Source organism: Phoca vitulina, unplaced genomic scaffold, assembly GCF_004348235.1.
Source record: "Phoca vitulina isolate PV1807 unplaced genomic scaffold, GSC_HSeal_1.0 scaffold35, whole genome shotgun sequence".
Lineage (NCBI taxonomy): Eukaryota > Metazoa > Chordata > Mammalia > Carnivora > Phocidae > Phoca > Phoca vitulina.
Genome location: NW_022589738.1, coordinates 18956019 through 18972414, shown reverse-complemented (window position 1 = coordinate 18972414; position 16396 = coordinate 18956019). Strand labels below are relative to the sequence as shown.

At 38.7% G+C, this 16396-nt stretch overlaps 1 protein-coding gene across 1 annotated transcript in view; it reads right to left on the bottom strand.

Moving 5' to 3' along the window:
• JADE3 (jade family PHD finger 3) overlaps nt 1-16396 on the bottom strand; it is a 134978-nt gene that overhangs the window by 24398 nt on the left and 94184 nt on the right. Inside the window, exons 6-7 of the mRNA XM_032426740.1 lie at nt 4565-4755; nt 1325-1536 (exon numbers count right to left, since the gene is read on the bottom strand). Of these exons, the coding sequence (XP_032282631.1) occupies nt 1325-1536; nt 4565-4755 (403 nt within the window). The remainder of the gene's footprint in view (nt 1-1324; nt 1537-4564; nt 4756-16396) is intronic.

The following is a 16396-nucleotide window of genomic DNA, read 5'->3' as shown; positions in this document are numbered from 1 at the left end:
CCCTCGCTCTCCATCCTCCTCCACTCCACCCCACCACCTCCCACAGCTCCGAACAGCTCCAGAGTTGCCTCCCGTATACTTAGCCCATTCTCACTACCCTGTCTGAATGGGTTCTCCTCTCTGCCTGCTGTTCTTTGTGGCAGTTAGAGTCAGCTTGGATGCCACTTCTCCGAAGCTGTCCCTGACCCCCAACCCTCCCACGTACTCTCACAGCAGCATGGACTTCCATCCACAAAACCACCTGGCACACTGTGCTAAAGGGGCGGTACCCTTGTAGCCCCTATACCGGCCTCTGGTGACCCCGGGGCCAAGACCATGTCTGCCTCTTCGTCATTGACTGTGTCTTCAGCATGTGGCACAGTCCTGGCACAAGGCATGGTGTTCCATACCTATCTGCTAGATAAATTAATGAGAGAAATGAAACACACAACAGGTTCAGAAGAGTGAAAAATTACTTAGGGTAGGGGAGTTCAAGAAAAGATTTAAATCAAATCTTGAAAGTTCTACAGATTTTTTTATAGATGGAGGTGGGAGAAAGCATTTTAAATTGGAGTCTGGCCAAAACATGGAGACAGGACAGTGTCAGGAATAGTCATCACTGTCCCCTTAAGTAAACTTATTTCGCCAGAGCATAGGGCTTATGAGGGGAAGAAAAGGAAAGAGCTGAAAAGAATGTTGATATCATCATCATCATCATCATCAATTAAAAACGCATTGTGGTAGAAAGGATGACAAATAACTAGCTGTAAGAGCTTGGGTAAAGTCACTTCATCTTTCCTGATATTATTTGTAAAACTGAGGAGTGAGATGGTCTTTTACAGTCCTAAAATTCTATGATCTTTAAAAGCATAGCAGACTCAGCTTCCTGGGAGTTATATATCGGGAGGACTGGAGAGGGCTCTGGGTGCTAGGATAAAGAGTCTGGACTTCCACCTGGAGGAACTATAATCTCATCAAGGTTACTAACCATGAGTGTAACTTGATGATGTAACAGGGATTCAAAGGTGAAGGAGAGACTCCCAGGCAAGCAACAAGGAGACTCCCCAGAGGACTATAAAAGTCTTGAACAAGGCAAACTCAATGGCATATGTATGAAGGGATACAATAAAAATCTGAGTTTAGCTCCTGGGATAAAGTTAGCAATTAAGTCACCTTGGGGATCATAAATATTGTTTCTAAAGGAATTACTGAAGAACAGCCAGGCCAAATCTTTATTTTCATCCTTATTAAATGCAAATTGCTACCCAGATATGGGTGCTGGAGACCATCACTGAGCTTCAGAAAGGCTGACCGTGGGGAGGTGGTGGTCTCCACTCTCACTAACCTGATGCACACAGATGTTACACTTATCACAGAACACCATATCATTCCCTTCTTCACTGTCTGGAGACCGGCACACATCACAGATCACATCTTCATCATACTCTATGCCTAGCCCTTCCTCTGTCTCAATAGCATGGTTCATATTTTCATGGCAATGGCGTTCCAGGACTTCTACTGTCTTTTCCATAAGATTCTCATCAACTGGCCCACAACCTGCACAGAAATACAAACAATCAATCAACCCATCAGTCAGCTGTCATTCCCAAATCACCTATTGTGAGTCCGGTGCAGGGATGGAGGGATTCTAAAAGATAAAACCATCTCTTCCCTGATCTAAAACAACCGGATTTCAAAGAATCTTTTACTAGAGCTATTCTAATATTTACATATCATCACATATTAGTGTGTGACACATGAAAGGATAAATACATTTTACCACATTCCTTGTAAGATGTATTACTGACCCTTTCACAATTTTCTGTCTACATCCTAACCAGTCTCCTCCTAAATCTCTTGTTTTCTCTTATTCCCACTGAGGGTGAACTTTCACTGAGCTTTATAATTTTGAACACTTTAATTTACAGAATAAGATAATTAGAATCACATAACTATTTGAACATAAATAATAATTCATTCTTAGCATGTTAGTCCCAATGAGCATATCTAACGAGTATATGAGGAAATTTTCATACAAAAAGGTATTAAGTCATAAAAGAAAATTCTAGGTACTGTGTATGTCATTATATATATGAAATAATTTGTTTTTTAAACCTGGCTTCCAAAAATATCCAATAATATCTTCCAATGGCAGCTGTATATAAAAGAAATCTATTAGAATCCACAAAAGTCTAACTGCAAATTCTGAAATTACCTTTTTTTTGCCTCTTGATTCCCTTTCCTTCTATACTTTTAATTTTTCTTAGTCTTCCAAACTTAATAAACCCAACTAAAAGATTTATATGTGGATACAGGCAACAACTAAACATATTTCTTTTTAGGGGACTAATGATTTTGTGAGAGCATATATAACAGCTTGTAAACTCAGGAATAATTCTGAAAATGATCCAAAACAAATTCACCCACATATTCCACTTCATTTGTTATATAAGATACACGAAGAAACTCTGGAATTCCATATAAACTATGTTTTTAGTGTTGTAGATACTTATGAAAGCAAAAACTACCCAGGTAGTATGTTTCATTTTACCAGCCAAGACAAATTACACATTTTTTTTTTTTCTGGAGTGGAAGAGGACAGTGTCTGGTTGTAAGAGCACTCAGATTCAAATTCCAACTTGACCCCATATTGGTTATGTAAACCTTGACAAGTTATTTATCCTCTTTAGGGATTAGTTTCGTTATCTATAAAATAAGCATCATAATACAAACTCACTGATCTTGTGAGGCTGAGATGAGGTAATGTTTGTACACCGCTTAGGTATAGTGACCAGTATATAGTAAGCACTCAATTTTTTAAATTCCTTAATCTGAATAAAAAAATATGCTTAATTTAATGTTTTTAAAAGTTTATTTTAAGCTCTTAGAAGCCTTACTACAATATAATTTACTCTGAAGAGTAAAACTTGAGATAAAGCAATCCTCTTTTAAAACTCTTCAAGCCTAAATGCAATGTGGTGTCCTGGATGGGATCCTGGAACAGAAAAAGGTCATTAGTGGAAAAACTGTTGAAATCCCAATAAAGTCTAGAAGTTAGTTAATAGTAATGTACCTGTGCTGGTTCCTTAGCTTTGACAAATGTACCAAGGTCAAGTGAGACGTTATTAACATTGGGGGAAACCGAAACTGTTAGGGGCATATGGCAACTGTATTAAATGTATACTTTTCTGTAAATCTATGACTATTCCACAATAAAAAGTTGATTACAAAAAATCATCCAAAGGGGATTAACTGCAAAATACCAAAGGGACTTTGTCATAAGGTGGTGTCATGTTGAAGGGAGCCCTGTAATGATCATAATGTATACGGATGTCATACGGTTCATTAATACAACTGCACACTGAGCCATCAATCCACTTGATGATGCTCTTATACTCTGATTTCCCCTTCTGTCAGTCTTTTATTCTCTTCCCTTTGTGGTTTGCACCCTAAGTTGATATCCCTTCTCTCCTCTTAGAAGGCAGAGTAAGAGAAGGCTTAAAAAGTTTTAAAAAAATAAGAAGTACTGGTTACTGACAGAATAACTACCACCATCACACCAAACTGGATTTAACACAGTTTTATGTTTTTATTCATAGGCATTCAGATACCAACCTCAAAAGGAAGAGAGGGAAAATAAGGGAGGGAAGGAAGAAAAGTAAAACCATTGATCCTTGTACTAACGATGTACAAATGTGATTCAAACAAAAATGAAATCAATTGTATGCTTCTCTGTATCTCATATGGAGACTTAAAAACCACCCACAGTTCCATAGGACTATTTGGACCTAAACACTGCTCAGACTGAAGACTGGTCAAAGAGCTGTGTGTAAGAATAAAGTGAGTCTCCTTTCAGCCTAGCATCTCCCAGCATTGCCGGTATGGTGCTGTAGGACATACATTTACTTTAAACTATTATTATGTTTACTTCCAAGATTTTTTTGTTTGCTTGCCTTTGCTTAATTTAAGTTTTTAAGAATTGCATGACAGCTTCAGAACTCACTAAAGGTAGTGAGGTAGCTAAGAACTGCACTGGGGATGTTTTGCCCTAAGCCTGCCATTCTTCCGGCAGGAAAATTACTAGCGTCGCATGAAGGCATTGCTGGTCACACCGACCTGTCAGGTGCAGGGGTGCTGCCCCCTGCTGAAGTCAGAGCTTCCCTCCAGCCGGCAGAGATGGCAGAGGTGCTGCTGCCCCTGGCCCTGCCCACTGACCAGAGTGCTTTTCAGGGCTGAGCCAGGAACCAGGTTCAGAATCCTCCTTAACCAGAAGTCCAATCAGCCATGACCACTCTCACAATTGGAACTGGAAAACAATCTTATGAAACCTACATGCCATCCCTGATCTGTGCTATTCACCATGAACAAGGAAAGAAAAGGTCAGATTTAAATGTTATTGCTCTATTTCAATATATTTATGCATTTCAAGAAATGCCTCATTAAGGTAAGATCAAAGAGAAAACTAAACGAAAAGGCCAGAAAAGAAAAGAAGCCACAAGATGAAAGCAAGTTAAATGGTCCTGACAACTTAAAAAAAATCACGAGGCAATACAAGGAACAACTTACTTGTGGGAAAACAACTCACCCATTTCTGCGAGATCTTCATTGAGTTCCTGGAGCCAGAAGATGTCCATGTCGTCTAGGTCATAGCGACACACAGATGCTGCCAACTCCATGATGTTGATGTAGCCAGGTTCTGTGGTTTCCGAGCTGGAGCAGTGGATGTACTTCCGGGGCCGCATATACAGAACCTCCTTTACCTTCTCGGCTACAATCCTAGAAAAGTGAAAGAAAGAGACTCATAAGTCAACAAACGACAGATTCTAGGCACTGACTGGGTGGGACACAGTGGAGTTGAATGCTCTCCTTTTTCACCGTGGGGGGAGGTCCTCGCTCTGCCAACTGAGAGGTATGGCAGATCCCTTTCTAGAAAGTAAATGGTTCTACAAATTCAGTTTTGTCATCTGCTGTGAACAGTCCGACTGCTAATGTAATGTTTCATTTACCCTCATCGCTCCTGGGTCCCTATTACCATTCATTCTAATAAAATGTTGCATTGTGTGTTCTTGGGGCAATAGCCACCACATTTGGTTATAAGGGGAAACCGAGGAAGAGATAATACCAGCACAAAGGCACAGCCAGATTCCATACCAAAGATATATTTCAGCTAAACCTATGATTTTCTACCACGGATGGTGGTAAAGAGTACAGACTATAGACTCACACAAGCCTGTTTTTTCTGCCACTTACTCGCATAGTGATCTTAGGGAACTACTTCATTTCTACAAGGTTCAGTTTTCCTAGCTAAAAAGTAAGGACAATAATCATATATTATGATAAAATAATATCAAACTTGTAGGGTTATTACGACAATTACACAAAATAAAATATATAAAGTGCTTAGCATAGTGTATAGTAAAAAACAAATGTTCAATGTTATTGTTATATTTCTTATTATTTTCACTATTTATGTAGATGAGGTAAAGCCAAGAGGCCATGGACTTATAAAAACTCCAGGCATTTCCCAGCCATACATGATAGTGACCAGTTCAAGCCAGGGTAACATGATGGGATGAAAGATTCCTGTTCTTCCATCAACTTCTCCAGCAGGCCTGAGCAAACCCATATTTCCCCTCCCTCCTCCTGACACTTAGGAGCCCAAGGCAAGGAAACCAAGCAAGGGAAGAAATAGAAGTTTCTCATACCAATAACTTATTTTATAGTCAATGTTTTAGATACTCCACAAAGCATCAGAAAATACAAACAACAGGAAATATGGATTCTTATTCCCTGGCAAATTTAAAAGAACAGAGCAGGCCCTCTAAAAAAAGAGAAAGAAATAGATATATATATCATAAAATAATGAAAATTGTTTCTCTGGAAGGCTTCTGGAGCTAGTTTCTTTACTTGAGTCACTATATATGTAGAAGGATTCATAAACATAAACATATTCATATGAATACATATAAGTATTTATAGATATAGTCTACCTTGTAAATATACAGTAAATATTTCTTCCTAAGCATTCTTCCAAAACGTTATGATTTCACATAATATATGTTGAACAAAGTTAATAACTAAATGCATTTGCACATTTTAATTTTTCTATCATATGGAGTTTTTAAAGCCAAAGGCAACAAATATTTGAGGAAAAAACCAGAACACTAAAATATTAATTGAAGCTAAAAATTTGGGAACTGCTGACAGAGGCCTGCTTCCAACTGAAATGAACCCAACTGAAAAGAACAAGACATGCATATGAATTCTCTAGAGACAATGAGATTAAATATGCTATGCTTATTTGGTGCATGGCCTATGAGGTAATTATAGAATATATAATTTTTTTTCAAGATTCATCTTGTTCTAAAAGGAAGAATATTTTGCTAACTATTCATATCAATTGTCTCAAATCCTCTGTGGAACAAGGTAGGCTATAAATGTTTTTGAATTAAACTAATATGTTTTTTAAGCTTCTGGAAGAAACCTCAGGATAGGCAAATATATATATATATGTATATACATATATATATAAAATATATATTTTAAAGTTTAAGTAATCTCTACACCCAATGTGGGGCTCAAACTCATGACCCCGAGTCAAGAGTCACATGCTCCTCTGACTGAGCCAGCCAGGTGCCCTGAAGGCAAATATATATATATATGTGTATATATATATATATAATTAAAGATTTTATTTATTCATTTGAGACACAGAGATACAGAGAGAGAGAGAGAGAGAGCATGAGCAGGGAGAGAGGCAGAGGGAGAGAGAGAAGCAGGCTCCCCACTGAGCCAGGAGCCCGACGTGGGGCTCGATCCCAGGACGCTGGGATCATGACCTGAGCCGAAGGCAGACGCTTAACCATCTGAGCCACCCAGGCGCCCCAAAGGCAAATATATTTTAAATAAGACATAAAAGCCATCAGCCATAAAGGAAGAGATTTTAAAAACTGCTGTTAATCACCAGTATATAATAAACTCTTACAAATCAATTAGAAAAAGACAAACAATCCAATTAAATAGTGGGCAAGAAACTTGAATAGACACTTCCCAAATAAGGCTATCCAGATGGCAAGAAAACTTTTTAAAGGTTTTCAGCCTCATTAGTTACCACAGAAATGCAAATCAAAATCATAATTACTATTACCTACCAGAATGGCTAAACTTGGAAAGACTGACTAAAAACTGACATTAACTTAAGTGTTTATAAGGAAGTGGAGCAAATAGACCTCTCCTACACTGCTGGTGGGAGTGTGAACTGGTACAACCACTTTGGCAAACTACTTGGCAGCAGATATCATAGCTGAATATACACATACCCTAGGATCTAGTAAACCCAATCCGGGGAATATACTTAACAAAAGTATACATATGTATACAAAAAAATTAAAAATGTCGGGACACCTGGGTGGCTCAGTCAGTTAAGCGTCTCTCTTCGGCTCTGGTCATGATCCCAGGGTCCTGGGATGGAGTCCCCCATCAGGTTCCCTGCTCAGCGGGGAGCCTGCTTCTCCCTCTGCCTGCCAAGGCTCCCCTTGCTTGTGCTCTTTCTCTCACTCTCTTTCTCTCTCTGACAAATAAATAAATAAAATCTTTAAAAAAAATAAAAATGTCTATATTAGCTGAAAACGGGAAACAATCCAAATACCTATCAAGATCAGAATGGATAAATAAAATGTGGTATGTGGATCACTACATCAAAAACTAATGATGTATTGTATGATGACTAACATAACATAATAAAATAAAAAAAATAAAATGTGGTATATTTACACAGCGGAATACGACACAGAAGTGAAACTTAATGAACTACTATATGCAACAGCATGGAAACCTCACAACCATAATGATGAACAAAACAATCTAATCTCAGTATGAAGTTAAAAACTGGCAAAACTGTCACCTATGGAGAGTGAAGTCAGTTACTGGGTATGAGCAGGAAGGTTTCTGGGATGTTGGTAACGTTCTATTTCTCGATCTGGGTGGCAGTTAAACGAGTGTATTTAATTCTTGAAAATTCACTGACTTATACAGTTAAGCTCTGGTTACTTTTCTCTGTGTACATTATACGTCAACACAAAGTTTATAATGATAATGATGACAATGATGTATGTCACTCATCTTTTCATATATATCTTGAATCTAAGGACTGAATCTGTGACAGTAAAAATATTATAGACTGAAACAGTAATACTAAAGGCAAGGAAACGCATGGGTAAAAAGGTGAAGTTAATTCAAATCTCACAAGGAGAAGTTTTATATTTATAACGATAAAGGGGAAGGTCTATGAGAATTAGTGAAAAATATTACTTTGGGATTTTTTTAAATGCAGCTTTAACATCTTCAAGCACCTATAACACTGCTACAACTGGAGGAAATTCCAGGATTATCCCTGGGTCATTTTCTTGTCTGGCCAATATAGCCTAGGTATACAGACATTCTTTTTTTTTTTTTTTTTAAAGATTTTATTTATTTATTTGAGAGAGAGAGAATGAGAGAGAGCACATGAGAGGGGGGAGGGTCAGAGGGAGAAGCAGACTCCCTGCCGAGCAGGGAGCCCGATGCGGGACTCGATCCAGGGACTCCAGGATCATGACCTGAGCCGAAGGCAGTCGCTTAACCAACTGAGCCCCCCAGGCGCCCACAGACATTCTTTGAATGGTCACCAGACCAAGTGATCAAATCAGCAAAAGCTCACAAGCCCAGAGGTATGAGCAATTTTGATAGGATGAAGTTAAGTAAGCGCAGTTTTTAATTTGGATCCTTGAATGTAAATGAATGTCGCCGTAACTTTCTGAGTGACCTACCTTTGGTAAAAGAACCCACAACTGTGCCTGCTTAGCTCCCTAGAAAAAAAGGCCTATCCCCCCCGCTCCCCAGGGGAGGCCAGCTACTTGTGGCCCATGTGAACACTGCTGTGACACCCAGGAGGCAACAAAAGGAAGCTGGAACCACTCTAACCTGACCTATGGCCTCCTCCTGGATCTTATGCCCAACTGAGTCCGCAGTGTGTCTTTGGTTGATCTCAATATCTGGCAGGTAGAGACTATGCTTCATTTCCTCATGATTGGATTAGGATCCTTTGTGAACAGCACAGAAATTGCACAAATATCATATCATTATGGATTTTTTAAAGGCTTGAAATAAATATCTTAAAAGCGACCTAAATAGGAAGCCCTTGTAATAGTATCTCTAGGAGTAGTTTCTCAAGTTTCCCCTTGTTAATCTTGCCACCCGGGCTGACTGCTTCCTTACAAAACTCCGTGCCTCATTTATGAAACAAAGGACAATTATAACCTCGGTGACGATTGCTATTTTCAAAATCTCACATACTCTTCTACAATGTGACTCTGCTACTCTCTCATCAGGTGGTGAAGTCTATTTCTCCTCTTGAATCAGGGGAGGCTCGTGACTTTCCACCCACCAAGAGACTACGGCAGAAGTGATGCTACGAGAAGTGTGAGGCTGGGTCATAAAAGGGAATACAGCTTTCACCTTGTTGGCTGGAGCACGTGCATGTGCCCGAGGCCTGCTAAAAGTCTACCTATGCTGAGACTTTTATGCTGTGAGGAAATCAGAACACATGGTGAAACCACGTACAGTTTACATCAGCCCAGCCCAGAGCCCAGGTGACAGACACATTAGTGCATAAGCCTTCGGATGATTCTAGCCCCAGCCACTGAGTCACCCCCAAATTTCAAGTCTTGCTGGATGAGGCCCTAGATATCACAGAGCAGAGATAAGCCATCCCCACTCTGTCCCACAGAATGCATGAGTATGATAACATGGTTGCTTGAAGCTGCGAAGTTGGGGGCGGTAGTAAATGGGAAAACCACTGAAGGGCTGTTTTAAACTTTAAGTAAGATGTGTGTATGAAAGTGCTCTGTACAAATTGAAAGCAAGAATGGAAGGCTGCTGCCGCATGGAACGGAGCAGGAAAGGAGCTGTGGGGAGGGTGGGCCAAGGAGAGCGGGGAGGTGAGGGAGGCATAAGGATGAAGTAGAGCAGTGGGGTGGGAGGCAGGCTTGGGATCCCATTTATCATCAGGGCCATGCTTCCTTTGACTTACTATGTGGAATCTGAATACCTTTTGAAAGTAGGGCCAAGAAGATCTCCTTTAAGACTAATGATGTACTATATGTTGGCTAATTGAATTTAAATAAAAAAAATGACTGAATATGGGGTATGAGACAATGAAGAATCAAAGATGACTCTAAGAAATTTGGCCTTAAAGACTGAAAAGACAGTTACAGCAGGAAGAATGTATCTGCCATCAGTTAAACATGGGACTACAGGTGAGACTAGTTTCAGAAGATCAATAGTTCAGTTGGGGATATCTGAAGTCTAAGATGTCTACTGGACATCCAAATAGAGATGCTGAATTGGTGGTTATATATTTGAGTCTGGAGTTTAGTGAACAAAGTGCTGCTCTCCGTGGTCCAGTTAGTTCAATGTTTACATTCCAAGGAGAAATAGGGGCCTGTCTGAATATCTAATTGTTCCCTCTTTCAGTATCATTAGTGATTGATGATACACTGTTAAGTGAAAAAAGCAAGTTATAGGACATTCCCACTTATTATATATACACAGATATGTGTGTGTATAAGCATATATACTATGCGGTTAATGTTTTGTATTCTGATTCATTTGTTTTTACAGTAAGTCAGTACTTCACCGATAATGTTAAAAAACATACACACACACACAGTAAATACATCAACCACTTTCCTGTCATACAAATTATAATGAATGCTTCCTTTCAACCAAACATGAAGCACCGTTTTCCTTCCATTGGAACCTTACTGCAACAGAAACTAATTTAAATCTACAAATGAAAACCTAAAACAACAACAACAACAAAGAACGATCTGAAGCTTGTTTATTATTGACTAGTGTAAAAAAATTATCCATAGTCTACCTAAAAACATAATGAAGTTAACCCCATCTTTATTTGTTGAACTTGCTTTCAAAATTCTTTGTGGTGGTCAACAGACTTAGGTAAACAGCTGTAACTTACAGGACAAGCTGGCTCTGTAATTGTGTCCCTTCCCTCAATCACCACACACACACACACACACACACACACACACACACACACCCTACACTATACTACACTGAAGAGACAAGACAACTGCAGAAAGGACAATGCAACAGAGAGAAAAAGCTGGTTTGAAAGCCGGAACAAAGATTCTGAAAGAATCTGCTTCACCTACTCCGCTGTGTCACTTTCCCCCACTTTTCAGTTGTTATAGCACCCAGGGATCAAGTCATTTAATTTATATACATCCAAAATTACTTCTGTAATTCCATTAGGAAATAAAATTCTTATGCATTTTGACAATCTTGTAGATTAGGTAATAAATAAAAAGCAAGTGTTCAGTTTATTAGTTTAGGCAAGTAACTGAAATACAAACATTAAAAATATTACCATTGTGATAGATTGAAGATGGTCACAAATCCTCTGATCATCCTTCTGTCTACTTCCCTCCCCTTCAGTTTGGGAGCTCTGTGACTGCTCTAGTAAAATATGGTGGAAATAATGCTGTACCAATTTCTGAGCCCCGGCCTTGAGACTAGCAGCTTCCACTTGTTACCTCTTGGAATATTCACTCTCGGAGCCCAGAGCTGCTATGTAAGAAGTCAGATTATCCTGTCGAGAGATCATGTGGAAAGGTCCTAAGACTATATGGGAATCTGGGCAGTGCAGATCATGGATAGCATCAACTACACGGTTATAGTGGTGAATAATATCAGTAAGGTTCCTAAGGTTCCTGTGCTCATGTAGCTTTGCCTTTGTAACGCCACTATCAAAGAGCAGCAGAGAAATGCTGTGTGTTCACCAAACTGTTTCCTTTCCATCTAGGCACACAACAAGACTGCATTCCCCAGCCTTACTTCGCAGCTAGGTGGGCCAAGTGAGTGAGTTCTGGCTAATGGAATATGGGTGGATAAACCACTTCAAATCCTAGGGGCCCCCCCCAATCTACCTCTATAACCCTCCATGCTGTCTTTTCTTTTCTTGCGGACTGGATTTAGAATTTTGCGGGGAGAGAAGGAAGTGGAAATGAACCTAGCCGATAGAGGAGCCACTTATAAAAAGAGCCTGAGTCCCTGAAGGACTACATGGGGCAGAGGTGATTCACATCACAACCCACACTGGATGGAGCTATGTGCAAGGAACAGAACCTTCACGGGGTTAAGATGCTGAGACTTTGGGGGATGTTTGTTATAGTAAATGGCTTACCTTGTCTAATACAAAGAAGGATTTGTAAATAGTTATTTCCCAATATTTTCATGTATGTTTTAACTTAAATAACTACAGTAGTCCCCCTTTATCTGTGGTTTCCCTTTCTGTGGTTTCAGTTACCCATGGTCAACCATGGACTGGAGGCAGATGATCCTCCTTCTGATGTATCACTTGGTCAACAGTAGCCTAATACTAGGTCACAATGCCCATGCCACTCACCTCACTTTGTCTCATCACGTCGGCATTTTATCATCTTACATCATCACAAGAAGGGTGAATACAGCACAGTAAGAGATTTTGAGAGAGCACATTCACGTGACTAATACTGTTAAAATTGAGACATTTTATTCGTAGTTATAATTGTTAATCTTTTATTGTACCTAATTTATAAATTAAGCTTTATCATAGGTGTGTATGTATAGGAAAAAACAGTATACACAGAGGTTGGCACTATCCACAGTTTTGGGTGTCCACTAGGGGTCTTGGAACATATATCCCGTGGAATGGGCGGTGGGAGACTACTATACTGTATTACATTAGATTCGGTCTTAAATTTCTCTAACAGATTTACATTTTAGAATATTTTCTCTAGAGAAGTGAGATTTCTACCAGTAGAAAAGAAAGTAACTAACCAATTAGGTTTTAATTTTACCAAAACTAATATGGAAGAGCCAATCCAAAATAATGTATTGGAGGATTTTGTTTACAAAATTACATTTTGTTTATATCCTATTGTGAACTGCTATAAGAGTCTTTATTAAAAATCTTTAGCATAGAACTAAGGAATGTCATCATGCTCTTGATTTACACTGATTTATGATTTTTAAAATTTGTAAGGCAGGGAGAATTTTTACAATTGAATAATTATTAACATTTCTTCTTTATATGAAAGTAACACATGATCCCTGAAGATACTAGTTTTAAATCTAAAAGCAATTATTGTGGGGCACCTGGGTGGCTCAGTCATTAAGTGTCTGCCTTTGGCTCAGGTCATGATCCCAGGGTCCTGGGATCGAGTCCCGCACTGGGCTCCCTGCTCCACTGGAAGCCTGCTTCTCCCTCTCCCACTCCCCCTGCTTGTGTTCCTGCTCTCACTATCTCTCTCTCTCTGTCAAATAAATAAATGAAATCTTTAAAAAAAATAAAAGCAATTATTGTAATGTCTCATTATAAAACATTTACATTTGTTTAGCTTTGGCAGTTATGTCAGAAGAAAACACTTTTATTTGCGGCTTTTGAGAATCAAGCTACTATCTTTTAATTTCAAAAACTGTTTAAATATTCTTTCAGTTGTGTAAATAACCAAACTGTGACAAAGCACCTCCCTAACTTCTAGGAGTTTTATGATTTATGAAAATAACAACAATGAAGACATACAAAAAGAAACACTAACACAAAAAGTTATAAAATTAACCAATAAAAAAGGAACACAAACAGTGTTCTGTCATAACAGTGTGGGGGGAAAAAGAACATATTTGGACAGAGTGAAGTATAAGTAGAGAAATCAACATCTCAGTTCAAAGTAGGAAAAAATTCTTAAAAAGTCACCCTGGTAGATCTGTGAGAGAGAGGATTTAAAAAAATAAAACTGGGATTTCTTGGTGATTCAAGAACTATGTTTTCTTCCACAGCCGCCTGGCTTATAAGGGACTCATGGAACTGAGGTGGGTGGGGTTGGGGTTTAGTGTCTATCACTTTCAAAAAGGAAGATGCTCAACAAATGAGCAGGGACACATGGATATCCACATGCAAAAGAATGAAGTTGACCCTAACACCTCATACCACATACAAAAGTTAAATGGATCAAAGACCCAAATGTAACAAACAAAACTATAAAATTCTTGGGAGAAAACGTGTAAAACGTCAAGATCTTGGTTTAGGTAATGATTCCTTAGATATGACACCAAAAGGACAAGCAACCAAGGAAAAAAATAGATAAACTAGACTTCATCAAGATTAAAAACTTTTGTGCTTCCAAGGACACCACCAAGAAAGTGAAAAGACAACTCACAGAAGGAGAGAAAATATTTGTAAATCATATATCTGATAAGAGACTTGTATCCAGAATATGCAAGGAACTTTTAGAACTCAACAATAAAAAACAAATAGCCCAATTTTTAAAATGGAGAAAAGATCTGAATAATTTCTCCAAAGAAAAAAAAATATATAGGGGGTATACATGGATGTACTATATAAAAATGGGACATTCCAAAACTGCTGGTCAGGGGACTTTGTTGCCTTGTTCACCAACAGGTCAGATTTACAGCAGCTGAGGGCATCTATTCCAAAATGAATGTAATGGAACACTAAGAAGTAAACTGAGATGATTCACTTTGGCTGTCTGAACAGTAGTGTTTCATAGGAAGAGAAACAAGTCACATAAAGGCTTCTTCTCTTTGTAGTAGAGTAGAAAAACTCTCTTTCAAAAAGAATATACAAATGGCTACTAAGCACATGAAGAAAAGATGCCCAAACATCATTAGCCATTAGGCAAATGCAAATTAAACTTACAGTGAGATATACTTCAGACCCACTAGGATGGCTATAATAAAAAAGACAGAGAATAACAAGTGTTGGTTGAAGACAGGGAGAAAAATGGAACCCTCATACATTGCTGGTAGGAATGTAAAATGATGCAGATACTCTGAGAAACAGTTTGACAGTTCCTCAAAATGTTAAAGATATAGCTACCATATGACTCAGTAAATCTACCCCTAGGTGTATACCCAAGAGAAATGAAAACATAAGTCTACTCAAAAACTTGTAGAAGAGAGGTGCCTGGGTGGCTCAGTTGGTTAAGCGTCTGCCTTCGGCTCAGGTCATGATCCCAGAGTCTTGGGATCAAGCCCCGCATCAGGCTCCCTGCTCAGAAGGGAGTCTGTTTCTTCTTTTTTCTAAAATTTTTTTTATTTTTTATTTTATTTATTTATTTATTTAATTTTATTATGTTATGTTAGTCACCATACAATACATCATTAGTTTTGATGTGGTGATCCACGATCCATTGTTTTCGTATAACACCCAGTGCTCCATGCAGTACGTGCCCTCCTTAATACCCATCACCAGGCTAACCAATCCCCTCTCCCCCCTCCCCTCTAAAACCCTGTTTGTTTCTCAGAGTCCATAGTCTCTCATGGTTTTTAAAGAGTATTTATTTATTTATTTATTTGAGAGGGAGCCTCTAACCCCGCTTGTGCTCTTGCTCCCTCTCAAGTAAATACTCTTTAAAAAAAAAAACAAAAACCTTGTACAAGAATGTTTACAGCAGCATTATTCATAATAGCTAAAACATGGAAACAACCCAAACATCTATCAACTGATTAACAAAATGTGGTCTTATCCATACAAAGGAATATTATTTGGCCATAAAAAGTTAACAAAATACTGATACATACTACAACATGGATAAACCTTGAAAATATTATGCTGCATAAAAGAAGTCAGACTCAGAGGCCACACGTTGTACGAATCCACTTATATGAAATGTCCAGAATAGGCAAATTCACAGAGAAAGAAAGTAGATTAGTGGTTGTTATAGACTGAATTGTGTTCTCCCCAAATTTTTATACTGAAGCCCTAACTCCCAGTGTGACTACATTTGAAGATGGGGCCTATAAGGAGATAACAGAGGTTAAGTGAGGTCATAGAGTGGGGACCTAATCTGGTAGGGTTGGTGTCCTTATAAGAAGAGGAAGAGACACCAGATCTCCATCTCTCTGTCTCTTCTCTGTCTCTCTCTCCCTATGTTCCCAGAAGAAAGGCCATGTGAGAACACAGTGAGAAGGTAGCTGTCTACAAGCCAGGAAGAGAGGCTTCACTGGACCCCAATCCTGATGGCAACTTGATCCCGGACTTCTAGCCTTCAGACTGTGAGAAAATAAATTTCAGTTTTTTAAGCCACCCAGTCTGTGGTATTTTGTTATGACAGCCTTAGCAGACTAATACAGTGATTGCCAGGAGCCAGGGGAAGGGGAAAATGAGGAGTAACTGCTAACAGATGTGGGGTTTCTTTCTGGGGTAATGAAAATGTTCTGGATTTACATAGTGGTGATAGCTGCATAAGTGTGAATATACTAAAAACCGTCATGCAATTTAAAAGGGTGAATTTTAGGGTATATGAATTCTTTCTTGATAAAAAAATTTGTATCAATTAGATGTCAATTTTAAAAA